Source organism: Pongo pygmaeus, chromosome 8, assembly GCF_028885625.2.
Source record: "Pongo pygmaeus isolate AG05252 chromosome 8, NHGRI_mPonPyg2-v2.0_pri, whole genome shotgun sequence".
Lineage (NCBI taxonomy): Eukaryota > Metazoa > Chordata > Mammalia > Primates > Hominidae > Pongo > Pongo pygmaeus.
Window position 1 is genome coordinate 68625908 of NC_072381.2, and position 21843 is coordinate 68647750.

Below are 21843 nucleotides of genomic sequence, written 5' to 3' on the forward strand. Positions count from 1 at the left end.
CACTCCTTCTGCCACGTCTGCATTTCGGGGACCCGGATGCGGCGCATGCGCTTCTTTCATCTTCCCATCATGGCCGCCGCCTGGGCGCTTCTGCTGAGTCGTATGTATTTCCCTCCTGACATTTTTTTTTCAGATGTTCCGGTCACTTTATGGCCTCACCAATAGAAATGAGATTAAAAAGAATTTGTCAAACTATCTTTAATAATGCCCCTTCACTCTGCCTGTGACGTATTAGTGACCTCTGAGCTAGAGTCTTGTAGTCACTTCCTGCTGACCCTTGACCCCGTTGATTTCCGTCGGCTAGGTTGATCTCACCCATGGCCTTTGCTGGTCATGAGATTTGCGGAACGTGTGGTGGTGGTAAAGGGCACCAACTGTTGTCAACCTGCATGTGGGGATCAGAGGTCTGGCTCTACAGCTTGTAAAATGGAAATAATAATAATGCCCGTATAAGAACTTGAGAGGATGAAATTAGGCCACACAGGCCGCTTGGCATCATAGTAAGCACTCAGTAAAGGTCAGTTGTTATTAACCATTTTTATACAGTGCCTTCGTTTAGGTGCAGAGCTTTATCAGAGCCAAAAGATCTCAGCTCTCTTGGAAAAGTTATAGTTCCTGCAGTAATTATTAGTACCCCGTTTAATGGCTAAGTAATTATAGTTAACAATGCTAGCATTTCTTTTTCATATATATGACTTCATTTGAACTTTACTATTTATTGATTTAATAATTTTTCGAGCACTGCTGTTGAAACTGCCTTTGCAAAATTACAACTGAGGAAATTATGATAGTGGAAGAAATCAGACTTAACCGACTCCATCTTGCTTCTAACCTTTAAGCTGTCCTTATTCATTCCTGGGTGTAGGTGGAACTAACTTTGGGGAGGAATTCAGTTTATGGTTTGACTCTGAAACAAAATTGATAATAGCCCCTTCCCGAAAAGACCCCCTTCTTGCCTGGGGACCAGTCTGTCTTTACAGGACTAACAAATTGGCTACAAGATTACAAATTACACTTTAGGGGTCATGCAGCCTCTGGCTCCAAGAGTCTGAACCTCCCCAAATTGCTTTTAGGAATAACATCACTATTGTAAAACCTAAGATTAGTGCTTGAGATATTTTGCAGACCCTGCACTCATTGGATCAGCTGACTACCTAGACCGGTAACCTGGCTCAATCAGTTCTGCCATTCCACCCAGAAACAGAAAACAGCAAGAAAACATCACTTCGACTCCCTGTGATTCCATCTTCAACCTGACCAATCAGCACTCCCCGCTTCCCAAGCTCCTACTCGCCAAATTTTCTTTAAGAACGCTGATCCTCAAATGCTCAGGGAGACTAATTTGTGTAATAATAAAACTCTGGTTTCCCACACAGCTGGCTCTCTGTGAATTACTCTTTCTCCATTGCAATTCCCCGGTCTTGATAAATCAGCTCTGTCAAGGCAGCAGGCAGGGTGAACCCATTGAGCGCTTACATTGTGTGCCAAGCCATGTTCTTGGTTCTGGAAATAGAGCAGTGAACAAAAGTGTTTGTTCTCATATTATGGACAGTAAATATCAGTTATTCTGAGGCACAGAGTGGTTTATTCACTGAAAAATTTGCACATTAGGTTGTGCTGGAAACTATATATTAGGCATTGAGCATGCTTTACTAAACAAGCAGATTGTTCTTGTCCTCTCTTTTGTTTTGAGACAGAGTCTTGTTCTGTCTCCAGGCTGGAGTGCAGTGGCCCAATCTTGGCTCACTGCAACTTCCGCCTCTTGGGTTCAAGTGATTCTCATGCCTCAGACTCCCGAGTAGCTGGGATTACAGGCACACGCCACCACCCCAGCTAATTTTTGTATGTTTAGTATAGACAGGGTTTCACCATATTGGCCAGGATGGTCTTGATCTCCTGACGTTGTGATTCGCCCCCCTTGGCCTCCCAAAGTGCTGGGATTACAGGTGTGAGCCACCGCGCCCAGCCTGTTGTTTTGTTTTAAAGACGATTTTGCTATGTTGCTCAGGCTGGGCTCAAGTGGTCCTCCTACCTCAGCAGGAGTAGCTGGGTAGTTGAGTAGCTAGGGCTACAGGTATGTGCCACCACATCTGGCTAATTTTTTGTAGAGGTGAGGTCTCCCTGTGTTGCCCAGGGTGGTCTCAAATTCCTCCCACCTCAGCCTTCCAAATTGCTGAGATTACAGGTGTGAAGCCACCACACCTGACCTGTTAGTTTATAGTCAGTGATTAAAGTGTGATCAGCAGTATCAGTATCACCTGGAAACTTGCTTGAAATGCAAATTTCAGACCCACTTTACATAGATAAGAGCCAGAAATTCTGGAGGTGGGACCCAGCAAGCTATGGTTTAAGGCCCTCCAGGTGATTCCATTGCTGATTTGAGAACCACTAGTCTAGATGAATAATTTGCCTAATTCAACTAACATATGTTGAGCACCTGACCTAAACTGGTCCTCTGCTAAGCATTTTCACATGATTCATCCCACTTGCCTCATATCGATATAGGAAAGTAAATATCTTCTGTCTTGCTTAAGGTTGCACCCCCTAGGGCCCGGCATGGTGGCTCATGCCTGTAATCCCAGCACTTTGGGAGGCCGAGACAGGCGGATCACCTGAAGTCAGGAGTTTGAGAGCAGCCTGGCCAACCCTGTCTCTACTAAAAATACAAAAATTAGCTGGATGTCATGGCGCATGCCTGTAATCCCAACTACTCAGGAGGCTGAGGCAGGAGAATCGCTTGAACCCAGGGGACGGAGGTTGCAGTGAACCAAGATTGCACCACTGCACTCCAGCCTGGGACACAGAGCCAGACTCCGTCTTAAAAAAAAGGTTGCACCCCTGGTAAGTGGTAGATCCTAGATTCAGTTTCTTTCTTCCCCCTTCCCCCACCTTTTTTTTTCTATTTGAGACGATCTCTGTCACCCAGGCTGGAGTGCAGTAGCATGATCTTGGCTCCTTTCACCCTCCGCCTCCCAGGCTAAAGTGATCCTCCCCACCCAGCCTCCCTAGTAGCTGGGACTACAGGCATGTGCCACCACTCTTAGCTAGCTAAGTTTTGTATTTTTTGTAGAGATGGGGTTTCACCATGTTACCCAGGCTGGTCTCAAACTCCTGGGCTCAAGCAATCTGCCCGCCTCGGCCTTCCAAAGTGCTGGGATTACAGGCATAAACCATCATGCCCGGACCATAGTTCATAGTTTTCTTTTTTTTTTTTTTTTTTTGAGAGTCTCACTCTGTTGCCCAGGCTGGAGTGCAGTGGCACTATCTTTCCTCACTGCAGCCTCTGTCTCCTGGGTTCAAGCGATTCACCTGCCTCAGCCACCCAAGTAGCTGGGATTACAAATGTGTGCCACCACACCTGGCTAATTTTTGTATTTTTAGTAGAGACAGGGTCTTACCATGTTGGCCAGGCTGGTCTCAAACTCCTGGCCTCAAGTGATACGCCTGCCTCGGCCTCCCAAAGTGCTGGGATTACAGGCATGAGCCACCATGCCCAGCTCGGTACCATAGTTTCTTGAGGTTAGAGACTAATGTGTTGCAATTTATTGGTTTCTGTATCTGCACTCAGTGGTTCTCAATCTCGGTTGCACATTAGAATCATCTGTGGCGCTTTTTATTTTTCTTTTTGAGACAGAGTTTCGCTCTTGTTGTCCAGGCTGGAGTGCAGTGGTGTGATCTCGGCTCACTGCAACCTCTCCCTCACGCGTTCAAGCGATTCTTCTGCCTCAGCCTCCCAAGTAGCTGGTATTACTGGCATGCGCCACCATGCCTGGCTAATTTTTGTATTTTGAGTGGAGATGGAGTTTCACCATGTTGGCCAGGATGGTCTCAAACTCCTGACCTCAGGTGATCCACCTGCCTTAGCCTCCCAAAGCACTAGGATTACAGGCGTGAGCCACTGCACTCGGCCTTGTGGTGCTTTTTAAAATGCCACTACCAGGTACCAGACCAATAAAATCTGTCCCTAAGGATGAGACCTGGATATGTGTGTGTGTAAAACTTCATTGCATCATCATTTAATCCTATATGCTGATATGCTGTCTTTTTTTAGGGACTCAGTAGCTGTAAACGTTTTCTAGGTGATTTTAATATGCACTGAGGGTTAATTGAAATCCATTGGTATAGCACAATGGCTGACATGTAGCTAACGCTCAATAAATGTTTGAATAGTGAATGAATAGATATTTAGATCCTCTTTTTTTTTTTTTTTTTTTTTTTGAGACAGAGTTTTGCTCTTTTTACCCAGGCTGGAGTGCAATGGCCCCATCTTAGCTCACCACAACCTCCGCCTCCCGGGTTCAAGCGATTTTCCTGCCTCAGCCTCCCAAGTAGCTGGGATAACAGGCATGTGCCACCACGCCTGGCTAATTTTTGTATTTGTAGTAGAGACGGGGTTTCTCCATGTTGATCAGGCTGGTCTTGAACTCCTGACCTCAGGTGATCCACCCACCTTGGCCTGCCAATGTGCTGGGATTACAGGCGTGAGCCACCGAGCCTGGCCTAAATCCTCTTTTTACTGGTGAGGCCAAGTGACTGCCCTGCCTGAGGTCACACAGCTAGTAAGTGATGGAAGAACCCAAATTCAAGCCGGGCACGGTGGCTCATGCCTGTAATCCCAGCACTTTGGGAGGCCGAGGTGGGCGGATCACCTGAGGTCAGCAGTTCGAGACCACCCTGGCCAACATGGTGAAACCCCGTCTCTACTAAAAATACAAAAATTAGCTGGGCATGGTGGCAGGTGCCTGTAGTGTCAGCTACTTGGGAGGCTGAGACAGGAGAATCGCTTGAACCTGGGAGGTGGAGGTAGCAGTGAGCTGAGACCACGCCATTGCACTCCAGCCTGGGCAACAAGAGCGAAATTCTGTCTAAAAAAAAAAGGGGGGGGCCAGGCGCGGTGGCTTACACCTGTAATCCCAGCACTTTGGGAAGCCAAGATGGGCAGATCATGAGGTCAGGCGTTTGAGACCAGCCTGGCCAACATGGCGAAACCCCGTCTCTACTAAAAATACAAAAAGCTAACTAAGTGTGGTGGCACATGCCTGTAGTCCCAGCTACTCAGGCTGAGGCAGGAGAATCGTTTGAACCTGGGAAGCGGAGGTCGCAGTGAGCCAAGATCTCCATTACACTCCAGCCTGGGCGACAGGGCGAGACTCCGTCTCAAAAAAACCCAAGTTCAATTCTTCTGACACCAAAATCCCAAGTATTTTCTTTTTGGAGATCGAGTCTCCCTCTGTTGCCTCCAAGTGTTTTCTCCCCTTTTTCTTTCTTTCTTTTTTTTTTTGGAGACAGGGTCTCACTCTGTCACCCAGGCTAGAGTGCAGTGGCAGGATCATGACTCACTGCAGCTTCGACCTCCAGGGCTCAAGCAACCCTCCCACATCAATATCCCAAGTAGCTGGGACTATAGGAGCATGTGACCAGGCAGGCCTGGCTAAATTTTTTTGTATTTTTTGTAGAAACAGGGTCTCACCATGTTATCTAGGCTAGTCTTGAACTCCTGGGCTCAAGCGATCCACCTGCCTCAGCCTCTCAAAGTGCTGGGATTATAGGCATGAGCCACTGCACCCAGTCCAAGTGTCTCTAGGACATAGAGGCATATGCCAAGGCAAACAGTATTTAGCATACACTAGGTGGGAAGCTATTTCATGAAACTCTGTAGCCTTTGATAATCACAGTTACAGCACCATAATGTTATGCCTTGTAACAGAGACATTCTCGTAATGGAAACCTAGAGACAAGTAGAGATTGTATTAACATGGGTTGGTATGTTTACGCACACCTACACACCTTTCCGTGACCACGTATGTATTGTAATAGGTAATTTATTTTCTTACAGTTTTTTGTTTGTTTGTTTTTGTTTGTTTTTTTTTTTTGAGACGGAGTCTCACTCTGTCACCCAGGCTGGAGTGCAGTGGCACGACCTCGGCTCACCACAAGCTCCGCCTCCCGGGTTCACGCCATTCTCCTGCCTCAGCCTCCCGAGTAGCTGGGACTACAGGCAACTGCCACCAAGCCCAGCTAATTTTTTGTATTTGTGGTAGAGATGGGGTTTCACCGTGTTAGTCAGGATGGTCTCGATCTCCTGACCTCATGATCCGCCCGCCTTGGCCTCCCAAAGTGCTGGGTTTACAGGCGTGAGCCACCGTGCCCAGCCTATAGTTTTTTTTTGTTTTTTTAATTTTTTTTTTTACTTTTTTTAATAATAAGAAAATAGAGATGGGGGGCGTCTCACAATGTTGCCCAGGCTGGTCTCAAATTCCTAGACTCAAGCAATCCACCAACCTTGGCCTCCCAAAGTGCTAGGATTATAGGCGTGAGCCACCATGCCTGGCCCACCATTTATTAATTAACATAAATTTATACAGCGAGAATGCATTCTTTCCTGGGATCTTGGAGCAAGCCCAGCCATTCTTTGCCAGCTATGGAATTGAAGCCCCTGCTGCTGCCACTTTGAAAGGGTCTTTGGAGGAAAGCAGTTGAGATTAGCCCATGGTCCTATTAGAGAAGGCACAGTACCTGAAAGGGTGTACATTGGTTATAGAGCCCAGAGAGTTTGTATTCTGAGTCCTGAATAAAAGGCCCATGCAGGAGAATGGGGAACATGGAGGGCAGAAGTTTGTACTATAATTAGCTCTAGGAGTAACACAGAAGGGGGAGGGAGGGGAGTACAAGCGGCATCTATTTTGAGCACATCTGCGATTGACGGGACACGTGTGCTGGACTGTAATGATCCCAGGGCCAAGTTGCCTGCCTGTGGTGTGTGGTGTGGGGGGGAGGCCTGGGGCAGCAGGAGCAGGACAGCCGGACAGGAAGGCCGGACGGGGTTCGAGCACCTCAACTTCTCTTCCTGGGACACTGTTCAAACTCCGGGGGCCATAGGCCAAGCTGAGCGATGGGTGCTGAGGAGGAGGTGCTGGTCACACTATCAGGGGGGGCCCCCTGGGGCTTCCGACTTCAGGGGGGGGCCGAGCAGAGGAAACCCTTACAGGTGTCTAAGGTAAGGGAGAGCCCCTGAAATGAAGCTTCAGGGAAAGGGAACCCAAGGGATCCTGGGAAGAGATGTGTGGTGTCATGTGGTGGGGGTTGGGGGGGTGGTATGGTGGGGGTTGGGGGGGGTGGGGGTTGGGGGGGTGGTGTGGTGGGGGTTGGGGGATGGTGTGGTGGGGGTTGGGGGGGTGTGGTGGGGGTTGGGGGGGTGGTGTGGTGGGGGTTGGGGGGGTTGGGGGTGGTATGGTGGGGGTTGGGGGGTGGTGTGGTGGGGGTTGGGGGGGTGGTGTGGTGGGGGTTGGGGGGTGGTGTGGTGGGGGTTGGGGGGGTGGTGTGGTGGGGGGGGGTGGGGGTTGGGGGGTGGTGTGGTGGGGGTTGGGGGGGTGGTGTGGTGGGGGTTGGGGGGGTGTGGGGTTGGGTGGTGTGGTAGGGTTGGGGGGGTGGTGTGGTGGGGGTTGGGGGATGGTGTGGTGGGGGTTGGGGGGGTGGTGTGGTGGGGGTTGGGGGGTGGTGTGGTGGGGGTTGGGGTGGTGTGGTGGGGGTGGGGGGGTGGTGTGGTGGGGGTTGGGGGGTGGTGTGGGGGTTGGGGGGGTGGTGTGGTGGGGGTTGGGGGGGTGGTGTGGTGGGGGTGGGGGGGTGGTGTGGTGGGGGTTGGGGGGTGGTGTGGTGGGGGTTGGTGGGGGTTGGGGGGGTGGTGTGGTGGGGGTTGGGGGGGTGGTGTGGTGGGGGTTGGGGGGGTTGGGGGGGTGGTGTGGTGGGGGTTGGGGCGGTTGGGGGTGGTATGGTGGGGGTTGGGGGGTGGTGTGGTGGGGGTTGGGGGGGTGGTGTGGTGGGGGTTGGGGGGGGTTGGGGGGTGGTATGGTGGGAGTTGGGGGGGTGGTGTGGTGGGGGTGGGGGGGTGGTGTGGTGGGGGTTGGTGGGGTGGTGTGGTGGGGGTTGGGGGGTGGTGTGGGGGTTGGGGGGTGGTGTGGTGGGGGTTGGGGGGGTCGTGTGGGGGTTGGGGGTGGTGTGGTGGGGTTGGGGGGTGGTGTGGTGGGGTTGGGGGGGTGGTGTGGTGGGGGTTGGGGGGTGGTGTGGTGGGGGTTGGGGTGGTGGTGTGGTGGGGGTTGGGGGGTGGTGTGGTGGGGGTTGGGGTGGTGGTGTGGTGGGGGTTGGGGTGGTGGTGTGGTGGGGGTTGGGGGGTGGTGTGGTGGGGGTTGGTGGGGGTTGGGGGGTGGTGTGGTGGGGGTTGGGGGGTGGTGTGGTGGGGGTTGGTGGGGGTTGGGGGGTGGTGTGGTGGGGGTTGGGGGGTGGTGTGGTGGGGGTTGGGGGGGTGGTGTGGTGGGAGTTGGTGTGGTGGGGGTTGGGGGGGTGGTGTGGTGGGGGTTGGGGGGGTGGTGTGGTGGGGGTTGGGGGTTGGTGTGGTGGGGGTTGGGGGGTGGTGTGGTGGGGGGTGGGGGGTGGTGTGGTGGGGGTTGGGGGGGTTGGAGGGTGGTGTGGTGGGGGTTGGGGGGTGGTGTGGTGGGGGTTGGGGGGGTGGTGTGGTGGGGGGTGGGGGGTGGTGTGGTGGGGGGTGGGGGGTGGTGTGGTGGGGGGTGGGGGGTGGTGTGGTGGGGGTTGGTGGGGGGTGGTGTGGTGGGGGTTGGGGGGGTTGGGGGGGTGGTGTGGTGGGGGTGGGGGGGTGGTGTGGTGGGGGTGGGGGGGTGGTGTGGTGGGGGTGGGGGGGTGGGGGGGGTGGGGGTGGGGGGGTGGTAGAGTGGGGGTTGGGGGAGTGGTAGGGTGGGGGTTGGGGGGTGGTGTGGTGGGGGTTGGGGGGGTGGTGTGGTAGGCGTTGGGGGGGTGGGAGGCTGTGAAGATGGGGTGGGTGGTGGGCAGTGAAGTATGCTCAAGTCTCATAGTGGGAGTAGCGTCTGACCACAGGCTTCTTGTGGGGGTCTATTAGAAAAGAGAATTCGTGGTTTCCAGGGAGCAGAGGAAAAAGAAATGCTCTATTTCAGTTCCCTGCAGCACTGTGGTATCAGAGGCCCAGCTCTGGTCATCCAGTGTTTGTTCTCTTGGGTATGTGCCACTACTCCAAACTCCAGAAATACGGGGAAGGTTCTAATTTCTCTCTGACTAAACTGATATGTGATGAACTGAAACTGCCTCGCACAGCCTAGCCCAGCTCAGCCCTACCCTGCCTCACCCTGCCCTGCCCATGCCTTCAGTGCTCTTTCCCTAGGTCAGATCCTTTCTCCCACTAGGCAAGACTTTTTTAGGTGCTAGGAGGGTTATGGCAAGATCTGGCCTCACAGATGAAGTCATTACCCTTTTGGTTTCACCCTACAGGCTTAGTTTTCCGAACTGTAAAATGTGGGTAATAATAGTACTTATACCTACTTCATGGAACCATTCTAAGGATTAAATGCAATAATACATGTAGCACAGTGCCCAACACTTAGTAAGAACTCAATAAATGGTAGCCACTACTACTATTATTACTTTGGCATATATACATTTGTGTGTACACATGGCACACATATACCCAAATAATCACAATCTTCCAGAATACCACTGGACTCCCTCCAACCCGGAGTACTCTTCTAAAATCTTGACTGTGTAATGGCACCTGGGGTTCCAAGGCCTAGTAGAGAATTACCAGCCAATATAGATATTGCCCTTGGAGAAAAAGCTTGTGGAGATAACCACCATTTCTTTCCGTTTTTCTTTTTTCTTTTTTGCGACAGAGTCTTACTCTGTTGCCCAGGCTGGAGTACAGTGACACGATGGCTCACTGCAACCTCTGCTTCTTGGGTTCAAGCAATTCTCCTGCCTCAGCCTCCTAAGTATCTGGGATTACAGGCGCGCACCACCACGGCCGGCTGATTTTTGTACTTTTAGTAGAGACAGCGTTTCACCCATTGGCCAGGCTGGTCTTGAACTCCTGATCTCAAGTGATCCACCCGCCTAGGCCTCCCAAAGCACTGGGCTTACAGGCATGAGCCACTGCGCCCAGCCGATAACATCCATTTCTAGTTACCTACCCCATGCAGTTCTTCCCAAGCCTCTTTCATTCAATGGTTACCCTATTTCCCACCATATGATGTATTTCTTTCTCCAGTCTGTATATTTTCTTCCCTCTAGACAGGCCACTTCAACTGCAGCAACTTCCATGCATCTCCCCACCCTTCTTACCCTGCAAAGTAAAATCCCCTCCTGTGGGTCCTTCCCATCTTTTCCTTTCATTCTATTCCCTTTGGAGCCCTCTCTTACCTACAGTGTCTCCTTTAACATCTCAGATTCGAAGACGGAGCCAGGCTGGCAGAGCAGGACTCCGAGAGAGGGACCAGCTCTTGGCAATCAATGGGGTCTCTTGCACCAACCTCTCCCATGCCAGTGCCATGAGCCTCATCGATGCCTCAGGAAATCAGCTTGTCCTCACTGTGCAGCGGTATGGACCTCCCTCCTCTTCTCTTTCCCTAATCCAGGGCTCCCATTGCCTGTCTCAGCTCTGTGTCTCACTGGCCTGGCTTTAGCAACTAACAGGTACCTATTTCTGCTCGTGCGTTTCTGCTGGAGTGCAGATGGTTTGTGTCTGCCTCCCAGAAGGCTTGAACGTATCTGCAATTAAGGGATGGGGATGTCAGTGGGTATTTGACTGATGGGCCTACTTCAACCTCTGGCCTGTCTCCTCCTCATCACATCTTCCTCTAAGCCTATTTCCACTCACAGCCCTTCAAACACATTGGCCTCCCAGTTTGTCTTCATATCTCCACTCTTCCCGGCCCACCCATTCCAACTGTATGACAGCCTTCTCTCTCCCTTACCTCTTCCCTCCATCCCTTCCAGATCTCTCTAGCTGTCAGTACCCAGCCCATCTCTCAAGCTCTGTCATCTTTCCTATCCAGGTTAGCAGACGAGGGTCCTGTGCAATCTCCATCTCCCCATGAGCTTCAGGTGCTATCACCCTTATCTCCACTGAGTCCTGAGCCCCCTGGTGCTCCAATTTCTCAGCCTCTTCAGCCTGGGAGCCTTCGTTCACCTCCTGATAGTGAGGCTTACTACGGAGAGACTGACAGTGATGCTGATGGCCCTGCCACCCAGGAGAAGCCACGCCGACCTCGCCGCCGAGGCCCCACAAGGCCCACCCCTCCGGGTGCCCCACCTGATGAGGTCTACCTGTCTGACAGCCCTGCAGAGCCAGCACCTACTATCCCTGGCCCTCCCAGCCAGGGTGACAGCCGTGTGAGCTCCCCATCTTGGGAGGATGGGGCAGCCCTTCAGCCACCCCCAGCTGAGGCTCTGCTGTTACCCCATGGCCCCCTCCGACCTGGTCCTCATCTCATCCCTATGGTGGGGCCTGTTCCCCACCCAGTGGCAGAAGATCTTACTACCACCTACACTCAGAAGGCCAAGCAAGCCAGTGAGTGCCTGAACCCCTTTTCCCCAGCCAGGATCCTTCAATCTGAGCCTTAAATCCACCCTTCTATAGCCATACATTCTCCCTACCTTGGGACCCTTGGATACAGTCTTGGGGACAGGAGGAGTAATGAGTAGAAGGGGAGCATAATTATTCTCATGGCCCCCATTATTTTTGCTGTTTGAACCAATGTGGCAAAAGGATAAGGTGATTCAGTTCAACCCAGGAACAGGGTAAGTAGAGAAATTGGAAAGGGACACAAATAGATGAAGGGTTTGGTGGTAGTGATAATCGTTATTGTGTGTCATGATTGGATGAAAGCAGAGTACAGACACAGGACGGGGAGTATTTAAAAGCAGGTTGAAGGTTGGGCAACGTGGCTCATACCTGTAATCCCAGCACTTTGGGAGGCTGAGGTGGGAGGATAGCATGAACCCAGGATTTTTGTTTTGTTTTGTTTTTTGTTTTTTTGAGATGGAGTTTGGCTCTTGTGCCTAGGCTGGAATGCAATGGCATGATCTCAGCTCATTGCAACCTCCGCCTCCCGGGTTCAAGCGATTCTGCAGCCTCTGCCTCCCTAGTAGCTGGGATTACAGGCACCTGCCACCACACCTGGCTAATTTTTTGTATTTTTAGTAGAGACGGGGTTTCACCATATTGGTCAGGCTGGTCTCGAACTCCTGACCTCAGGTGATCTGCCTACCTCGGCCTCCCAAAGTGCTGGGATTACAGGCGTGAGCCACCATGCCCGGCAGAAGCCAGAAGTTTGAGACCAGCCTGGACAACATCGTGAGACTTCATCTCCAGGAAAAATTTTAAAATTAGCCAAACACTGTGGCACATGTCTATGGTCCCAGCTACTTGGGAGGCTGAGGCAAGAGGATTGCTTGAGCCTGAGAGGTTTAGGCTGCAGTGAGCCATGTTTGCGCTACTGCACTCCAGCGTGAGCAACAGACCAAGACCCTGTCTTAAAAATAAATAAATAAATAAATAATAAAAATTAATAAATAAAAGTGGGTCAAAGCTACAGAGGTTCTTTTTTTTTTTTTTTTTTTTTTTTTTTTTTTTTTTTTTTTTGAGACAGAGTCTTGCACTGTCACCTGGGCTGGAGTGCAATCTTGGCTCACTGCACCCTCCACCTCCTGGGCTCAAGCGATTCTCCTGCCTCAGCCTCCCGAGTAGCTGGGATTACAGGTGCCCGCCACCACACCTGGCTAATTTTTTGTATTTTTAGTAGAGACGGGGTTTCACTATGTTGGCCAGGCTGGTCTCGAACTCCTGACCTTGTGATCCACCCGCCTCGGCCTCCCAAAGTGCTGGGATTACAGGCATGAGCCACTGGCCAAGGGGTTCTTTATAGTATTAATTGCAGGCACCTTTGACATTTGCAAGTTCAGTTAGGATTCCTGGGGACTGAGAGGCTATGGGATGATCATGAGATCCCGAGGAAGTGGCAGAGGGAGGGAGCTTTGGCTCCTTATCTCAGGCAAGAATGTTGGCCTGGGCAGAAAAAGCCCATTCCACTTATCTCAGGCTTTGCTATTTTTGATGTGAGCTACAGAACAAGGTCTAAGGGTAAACTTTTTCCCTGCTCTGTGCCTCCTGTGCTTTCCCAGAGACCGTTCTTGTTACCTCCAAAATCTCAGGATTCCCCCTGTAGTTATATTTCTTCCCTCTCCTCCACCATTTTGATTCCTGATCCGTAGAACTTTGTGTCTGAGTTTGGAGTGGAGGCTAAGGACATGAGAGTTGAGAGTCTGACATCCCTGAGTGTCCAATATCCCAGGAATTCCAGATGCGTGCCTAGGATCCCATGCTTTCCTCAATTCTCCACTTATCTCCCCCTCCCTTCCCATAAGGCTGGATGAGACTGTAACTACTGGCTCAGAGATATTTTTAGTCAAGCAGACCTCATTGTCTACTGGGGTGGGGTTGGGGGAAGGGAAGGCAGGTGCCCACGTCCATCACACCAGCACTTGTGGGGCAGCCCAGAGAAGGGAGAGGGCCAGGCTCCAAAAATAGCACAGTGAGCTCATTCAGCTGGCAGCTCTGGGGACAAGACAAAGGGGCTTTAAAAGGCATGGGGGGTGGCTCAAGCTGGTCCTGCTCCAGCCAACACCGCCTTTCTCAGCATGGAGACCTTTGAGCCCATCAGCCAAGAGCCCCTCAGCCAAGCCAGCTACGACAAAGCCCCAGACCCAGTTCCTGAGCTCCAAGACTCGTTCTATGCAGGTACTACCCTCCCATATCTATGAGAGTCTGGGGTCTAGAGTGGAGGGGAAGATGTCAACAGTTTAGGAAGGGCAGTCTTTGGGAAAGGTCTTACTCTCTTGTTCCTTCCTTTTTGCTGTCCTCTTCCTCCTTTTCTCAGGAGAGTTTCACTGCCCCTTTCTCAGTGATGCTGTGGTCACATGTCAAAGGGGTTTGTGACCACAAGAGCTGTAGAAAACTCATGGGAACAGAGCGTGTGTGAGTACATTATGAATACATGAAGGCATGTGTGTGTGAGTCGTGGGAGAAGATGTGTGTGAACAAGAAAGTATCCATATATATCAAGAAAGTATAGTGTCAAGAAGACTTCAATAGTAATGGTTATAGTGGGCCTTCACACTGTGTTAAGTGCTAAATTTACTATATTATCTCAGTTAATCCTTACAGCAATCCTATGAGGTAGCCATTGTCTACCCTCATTTACAGATGAGGAAACCAAACTTTAATGAGGTGAGGTAACTATCCCAAAAACCAAAAACCTGAACTGAACTCTGACTCTAGGGCCTGTTGTCTCATCCATAGCACTATTCTGTGGTATAAACGCTGGGATGAGAGGAATGACAAAAATGAAAAAATTCCATCTATTTTCCACTCAAGATACCACGCTCATTACAAAGGAGCTCATTACAAAGGAGCTCATTACAAAGGAGCATGGTACCTTGAATGGAAAGTAGATGGAATCTCAATAATTTTTCAGGAGGAACTGGGGACCATGGACCAGAGAGTATCCATGTGCAAGGCGGGGTCCTCGCAGCAGGGTAGCCTCTCCCATTTCCTGGCCCCACCTACCCAGGCCCCACATGGCATGGAAAGCCCTGCTCTGGTTCCCTTTAGCACATAGTCTTTGTGTGCCTGGCTGGCAGTGGCTGCCTGAGCTCTCTACGTAGAGACAGTTCTGACCCCTGAAGAAGCCCACCCCACTACCATCCCCAGCTTGGGGTAAATAATATATTTACCTGGTGACCTTGAGGTATTCTAAAGATTTGGAGTGTTGCCTTGGGGAACACAACACTCTAACTTTTCCTGCATCTTGGATGGAGACTACCCCTGACTGTGAGTAGCAGGAGTGTGAAGCCCAGAGGACTGCCCTGGCAGTTGGAAGGCCGAGATAAACTTTAAATTCTGTCTAAACTGTTAGTAACAGGGTCTCTGCAGGGAGGTCTCTGGGAAGAAGGGCCACCTAGAGCATGTAAGGTGTGTGAATGTATTTGAGTGATGGTGTTTTGATGTGTGCACATGTGTATTTACATATGTGTATGTGAATGGAGCTGTATGTAAGCTGGGGTATATGTGAATGAGAGAGAAAAGTAAATAGAAAGTACGCCTACAGTTGGCTTTCACTAGATGGATATTCTTGTTGAAGTGCTGTGTGGTGGGAGTTATTTCTGTGAATGTGTATGATGTGGATTGCAGGAGGAGGGTGGAATTGTGAATGAAGATCCTCATTGCTAAGGGTTCTTTGTGTCCATATCAGGGGTAAGGGGTAGCGGAGAGGATGCGTCCTAAGCTTCATGAGAAGCCTCCTGACATGGTCCCTATGATGGCTGGAAAGTGATCCTTCTCATCTTTCCTCTCCCTGGGACCTGCTTATCTCCCTGTCTGCCATGGAGAGTGACATCCTTCTCCTCCCCCTCCCATTGCCAGTCAGGAATGGGAGGCAGGTGAGGAATGTGTGTGGGGTGGATAAGAGCACATCTCTTGGAAGATAGGAGCAGAATAGCAGTAAAATGGGGTGGAAGAGCTGTGGTCAGAGCAGTGTCAGGGCAGCCAACTGGACTCTGCCTTATCTTTAACTGTCCTTGGTTTCACCTTTCACGCTCCACTCTGCCCCTAAGTCAGAGGACTTTGTCACAGGGGACATTGTGGGTCGGGTCAGTGCAAGAGGGAGCTTGCTGGGATGGGGGGTGAAAGCCTTGGGGAATAGGACTAAAAGAGGCTGGGAAGCCCCACTGACCATTTTACCTCTTGGCCTCCCCAGAACTGCAACGTGCAGAGAGCCTCCAAGAGAAGAGCATAAAAGAGGCCAAGACCAAATGCAGGACAATTGCCTCCCTGCTCACTGCAGCCCCCAACCCCCACTCCAAAGGGGTGCTTATGTTTAAGAAACGGCGGCAGAGAGCCAAGAAGTACACCCTGGTGAGCTTCGGGGCTGCTGCTGGGACAGGCGCTGAGGAGGAGGACGGTGTTCCCCCCACGAGTGAGTCCGAGCTGGACGAAGAAGCCTTCTCTGACGCCCGCAGCCTCACCAATCAATCTGACTGGGACAGCCCCTATCTGGACATGGAGCTTGCCAGGGCGGGCTCAAGAGCATCAGACGGCCAGGGCTCTGGGCTGGGAAGGCAGCTGAGTGAGGTCTCTGGGCGAGGGGTGCAGCTCTTTGAACAGCAGCGCCAGCGCGCAGACTCCAGCACCCAGGAACTGGCGCGGGCCGAACCAGCAGCTATGCTCAACGGAGAGGGCCTGCAGTCACCACCTCGGGCCCAGAGTGCTCCCCCAGAGGCAGCTGTGCTCCCACCCAGCCCCTTGCCGGCCCCTGTAGCCAGCCCCAGACCCTTCCAACCAGGTGGTGAAGCCCCGACCCCAGCTCCAAGCATTTTTAACCGGTCAGCCAGGCCCTTTACCCCGGGCCTACAAGGGCAGCGGCCAACTACCACCTCGGTTATTTTCCGGCCTTTAGCCCCCAAGAGGGCGAACGACAGCCTGGGGGGCCTCAGCCCCGCCCCACCCCCCTTCTTGTCTTCGCAGGGGCCCACCCCTCTGCCCAGCTTCACTTCGGGGGTTCCCAGCCACGCGCCAGTCTCTGGTTCCCCCAGCACCCCACGCTCCTCGGGCCCTGTGACAGCCACCAGCTCCCTGTACATCCCAGCCCCCAGTCGGCCTGTCACCCCAGGCGGAGCCCCAGAGCCCCCCGCTCCTCCTAGCGCAGCTGCCATGACCTCCACGGCTTCTATCTTCCTATCTGCGCCTTTGCGACCCTCTGCGCACCCAGAGGCGCCTGCCCCAGGCCCAGGGGCTCCTGAGCCCCCCAGCGCTCGCGAGCAGCGCATCTCTGTGCCAGCTGCCCGCACGGGTATCCTGCAGGAGGCCCGGCGCCGGGGGACCCGGAAGCAGATGTTTCGGCCGGGAAAGGAGGAGACGAAGAACTCGCCCAACCCCGAGCTGCTGTCGCTGGTACAGAACCTGGATGAAAAGCCCCGGGCCGGGGGTGCAGAATCTGGTCCTGAAGAGGATGCTCTGAGCCTCGGGGCTGAAGCCTGCAACTTCATGCAGCCTGTAGGGGCCAAGAGTTACAAGACCCTGCCTCACGTGACACCTAAGACCCCCCCTCCAATGGCTCCCAAGACCCCGCCCCCTTTGACTCCTAAGGCTCCACCCCCAGTGGCTCCTAAGCCCCTATCTCGAGGGCTCCTTGATGGGCTCGTGAATGGGGCAGCCCCTTCGGCTGGAATCCCTGAGCCACCAAGGCTGCAGGGCAGGGGTGGGGAGCTATTTGCTAAGCGGCAGAGCCGTGCGGACAGGTATGTGGTGGAAGGTACACCTGGTCCTCGTCTTGGCCCTCGGCCTAGAAGTCCTTCTCCTACCCCGTCTCTGCCCTCTTCCTGGAAATATTCACCCAACATCCGTGCCCCGCCTCCTATTGCTTACAACCCACTGCTCTCTCCCTTTTTCCCCCAGGCGGCCCGAACTCTCCCTAAGGCCCAATCCCAGGGGCCTCGGGCAACACCCAAGCAGGGCATCAGGGCTCTAGATTTTATGCGTCATCAGCCCTATCAACTTAAAACTGCCATGTTCTGTTTTGATGAGGTTCCCCCGACTCCTGGCCCTACCGCCTCAGGGCCCCCCAAAACTGCCCGAGTCCGGGAGATTCGCCGGTTTTCCACTCCGGCGCCCCAGCCCACTGCAGAACCCCTGGCTCCCACTGTGCTTGCCCCCCGAGCAGCCACTACACTGGATGAGCCCATCTGGAGAACAGAACTGGCCTCAGCCCCTGTTCCTAGCCCAGCCCCTCCTCCAGAGGCTCCCAGGGGCCTTGGGGCTTCTCCCAGCTCCTGTGGTTTCCAGGTAGCCAGGCCCCGATTTTCAGCCACCAGAACAGGATTGCAAGCTCATGTGTGGAGGCCTGGGGCAGGGCACCAGTGAACAAGCACAGGTCCCAGGACCAAGGAGAGGTGGAACATCCAGTTCCTAAAGTTGCATCTCCTACCCTATCCTACCCCCTGTCACTGGCATCTGGAAGCTAAATTGCCTCCTGCCAGAGATGGTTTCCAAGTTGATGTCCCCATCCCCCACCTTCCTCCTCACTCTCTACCTCCCTGCCACTTTCCAACCAACTATGTCTGCTTTGGTATCTTTGCCTCTCTTTGTCTCTGCATTTCCTTGCCTGGATCGCTGTCTTTATTTCCAGGCTTCTCCACCCATATTCCTCCACAGGTCTCTCTTCCTTGACATTTGTGCTTTTCTCCCTGGGCCTCATTTTAATGTTCAGTGAGAAGTAAACAGAGCAGAAGTGACCACTGGGACCTCAGGCAAGAAGCTCACCACCAGGCACACAGCAAAGGGACTGAACTGACCCCTGTTTGCACTAAGCCACCCCCACCCCCCACTCTGCTTTCCCAAGCTTGGCTGGCATATACCTAGGCGCGTGTGTGTGTGTGTGTGTGTGTGTGTGTGTGTGTGTGTGTGCTCTTCCGTCTAAGGCATGAGTAAGAGGGGAGGTCAAAGTAAAGACCCAATCTGAGGCCGGGCACGGTGGCTCACGCCGGTAATCCCAGCACTTTGGGAGGCCGAGGCGGGCGGATCACGAGGTCAGGAGATCGAGACCATCCTGGCTAACACGGTGAAACCCCGTCTCTACTAAAAATACAAAAAATTAGCTGGGCATGGTGGCGAGCACCTGTAGTCCGAGCTACTAGGGAAGCTGAAGCAGGAGAATGGCGTGAACCCGGGAGGCAGAGCTTGTAGTGAGCCGAGATTGTGCCACTGCACTCCAGCCTGGGTGACAGAGCGAGACTCTGTCTCAAAACAAACAAACAAAAGACCCAATCTGAGTCTTATCATTGTACTGATAGAAGGGTCAGATATCCCCACATGGAGTTGAGTGGGAGAAAGAGATTCACTAGAGAATAACTCCTTAGAGACCAATGTCTGTAGCAGGTGTACAGCATCTTGTGAAAGTTATGGAGCATGAAAAGACTGAAGGGCCAGGACAGTTTGCATGGGCTGAGTTATACCAGCTAGACCAGGAATAGAAGAAAGAATTCTATTCCTCAGGATTTCAAAAAGTTAGCAACTTGAGAGGCCAGTGCTGAGCAACCCAGTACCCAGGAAATGAAAAAAAGAAAGAAAATTCCCTCCGAGAATGAACAGATCATTGGCTTCATTGCCTCATGAGCTTGAGAGAAAGGAGAAAAGAGCCAGAGTGTGGAAAGTGAGGCCAAAACCAGAAGCATGGCAGAAATGAGTGTGATTGAGCCACAGACAGAAGTATGGTGAGGGACAATGCCATATTGGGAGAAAGTAAAGTTGAGTAACAAGAAACCAACCGTGTGTGAGAGAGGGATTGGAAAAAAATTTGAGGGAGAAGAATGTTAGAATGGAAGGGGATGATGGTGGAAGGGAGGTGTGAGGGTGTGTGCTGAGTGTTGAAAGAACGGTTGGTGTCTGTGTGACTTTCCTTGAGTCTGTTCTTCAGTGTGTCTTCTGCAGCTTGCCATGACTACCTGGGACAGAGCAGGGAAATACCCAGAGCCAAAACCTCTTTTCAGTCCCACTCCATCCGTCAAAACCCCAGCTATTGCTTCTTTTCAGCTTCAGGTCCTGATCTCCAATCTCAGTATGGACTCCCTTCTCACCAAGACCACCACCAGCTACGTTTGCTGTGTAATCTGGAAAGTGATAATTTCCTTTGCTTGTTGGGTGTAAGTCACAATACTTTGGTTTGTGCACAAGAATAAATTTATGCCGCATGCCTTCTGTTGCTGTTATCTTCTAGTTTTATACCTAAATCCTGATCTCTCCTTGATCTTCTTTAACCCATTCCCCTGATCTGATTTCTGATCTGTCTCTATTCCTGCCCTCCCATTTTTCATCCTTTTGCCCTTTGTTCCCAGGTCTTTTGCTCTTTTCTACAAATTCTGTCCTGCTCTGATTTAGCCACCTCCCTCACTCTTCTTGGTTCCCTCTCCCCACAGTCTTCATCCAAGTTCTCCCCTTTCCTTCCCTTGCCTCATACTTTCTAGGTAAGGCTTCAGTTCATAGAACTCAGAGAAGTTGGAAAGGCCTTCTGAGCCCTTTGCTATCAACATTTCCTCGCTCCTTAGAGGAAGCAACCATATTAAACAGTCTCTGGGAAGTAAATGAAGAGAAAGCAACAGCTGGAGGGGAAGGTGGGATGGGAGAGGGAAGAAGAAAGCTGAATTGAGACTGCTAAAGAAGGGAGGGCATTGGAGGTAGGTGAGAATTAAAGACTTCAGAGAAGGAAAGTGCCATTGCTCTGATTCTGCCAGCAGAGGGCACATTTGTGCCAATAATCAGACCCAGGCCACAGACTCTTCCAAGTGCACTTAGAATTCCAAAGAAAGATCTCAGAGACCATAGGCTAAATAGCCTGTCTTCACCCACTGAGTCGTTTTGGGTTCTCAGTTGAAGGAGATCAAACTTCTAGTTTGTTTTTGTTTTTGAGGGTGGGGGTGGTAGTGATGATGAAGTCACCTTTTGCCATTTATATTTCTTCTTCTTTTTTTTTTTTTTGAGATGGAGTTGCCCTCTGTGGCCCAGGCTGGAGTGCAGTGGTGCGATCCCAGCTCACTGCAACCTCTGCCTCCTGGGTTCAAGTGATTCTCCTGCCTCAGCCTCCCAAGTAGCTGGGATTACAGGCACGCACCACCATGCCTTACTAAGTTTTGTATTTTTAGTAGAGACTGGGTTTCACCATGTTGGCCAGACTGGTCTTGAACTCCTGACCTCAAGTGATCCACCCACCTTGGCCTCCCAAAGTGCTGTGATTACAGGCATGAGCCACCGTGCCCGGCCCATTTTTTCTTCTAATTGCTTCCTTGGGTTGGGAGGGGATGGAGGAGGACAAAAGATGAGGGGTCTGGAGGCATAACTGGCCTGGGCAGAAGCCAACTGGGAGGGGATACCTTTTAGGGTCTCCACAGGATGGAAAAAGGACATGGTCAGGAAGAGTAAAGAGCTCAGAAAGGGCCAAAGGAAGCTACAAAAGCCACTTCCTGGTGTGTACGTGTAGTCCCAGCTACTCAGAGGCTGAGGTAGGAAATAAATAATGTTTTAAAAAGCCAGCTAGGCACAGAGGCTCACGCCTGTAATCCTAGCACTTTGGGAAGCTAAGACAGGAGGATTGCTTGAGCCCAGGTGTTTGAGACCAGCCTGGGCAACATAGCGAAACCCCGTCTCTACAAAACATATGAAAATTAGCTGGGCGTGGTGGCATGTACCAGCAGTCCTAGCTACCTGGGAGGCTGAGGTCGAAGGATTACCTGAGCCTGGGGAGGCTGAGGTTGCAGTGAGCCGAAATTGTGCCACTGTACTTCTGCACAGGCAACAGAATAATAATTTATTTGAGGCACTGTCTCAAATAAATAAATAAATAAATAAAGCCACTTCCTCAGGTAGCAGCAACAGGGTTGTGGTGGCTGCAGCAGAAGTGCTGCAGCAACTGGTTCCAGAATCTAAGCAGAAGGTGGAGGAAGATCATGCAGCTACTGAAGAGGGGGCCGGGCAAATGATAGGCTTTCCCCAAGGGGGCTCTCGAGCTTGTGGCCCTGCCCAGAGACTCCGCTGGAACAGTACAAATGGCACAGTCCAGATCCTATGTGGTATGTGCTCCCTTTGAAGGAAATCTCAAGTAGAAACCTCAGAGAGCCTGTAATCCCAGCACTTTGGGAGGCCGAGATGGGTGGATCACGAAGTCAGGAGATTGAGACCATCCTGGCTAACACGGTGAAACCCCGTCTCTACTAAAAATACAAAAAAAAATTAGCCGGGAGTGGTGGCGGGCGCCTGTAGTCCCAGCTACTTGGGAGGCTGAGGCAGGAGAATGGCGTGAACCTGGGAGGCGGAGCTTGCAGTGAGCCGAGATTGCGCCTCTGCACTCCAGCCTGGGCAACAGAGCGAGCCTCCATCTGAAAAAAAAAAAGAAACCTCAGAGAGCCTATATGTGCTTCTCAGGGAGACATCGATGTCTA

General features: G+C 52.0%; 1 protein-coding gene and 1 long non-coding RNA gene across 3 annotated transcripts; both read left to right on the forward strand.

The window, feature by feature from the left end:
* The first annotated feature begins 2 nt into the window (after nucleotides 1-2).
* Nucleotides 3-1373, forward strand: LOC129045190 (uncharacterized). Its single transcript, XR_008504912.2, has 2 exons — nucleotides 3-100; nucleotides 1126-1373. It is a non-coding gene; the product is annotated as an uncharacterized LOC129045190 (long non-coding RNA).
* A 5318-nt stretch (nucleotides 1374-6691) lies between these two features.
* Nucleotides 6692-19603, forward strand: SYNPO2L (synaptopodin 2 like). Of its 2 annotated transcripts, XM_054503581.1 has the most exons (4): nucleotides 6692-6997; nucleotides 10245-10396; nucleotides 10854-11368; nucleotides 15615-19603. In XM_054503581.1, exons 1-4 carry the CDS (start codon nucleotides 6893-6895, stop codon nucleotides 17774-17776), a joined length of 2934 nt encoding a protein of 977 aa, XP_054359556.1. In that variant the 5' UTR covers nucleotides 6692-6892; the 3' UTR covers nucleotides 17777-19603. The 2 variants fall into 2 exon arrangements, with proteins under 2 accessions (XP_054359556.1, XP_054359557.1); XM_054503582.2 differs by lacking the exons at nucleotides 6692-6997; nucleotides 10245-10396; nucleotides 10854-11368 and adding an exon at nucleotides 13434-13597.
* Nucleotides 19604-21843: the final 2240 nt, after the last annotated feature.

What these genes read in the sequence shown, in the direction of transcription:
- SYNPO2L (XM_054503581.1), top strand. Translation starts at nt 6,893, where the DNA reads ATGGGTGCTGAGGAGGAGGTGCTGGTCACACTATCAGGGGGGGCCCCC. An exon ending in AACCCTTACAGGTGTCTAAG is followed by an intron (nt 6,998 to 10,244) that starts GTAAGGGAGAGC and finishes TTAACATCTCAG; the next exon opens with ATTCGAAGACGGAGCCAGGC. An exon ending in CTTGTCCTCACTGTGCAGCG is followed by an intron (nt 10,397 to 10,853) that starts GTATGGACCTCC and finishes TTTCCTATCCAG; the next exon opens with GTTAGCAGACGAGGGTCCTG.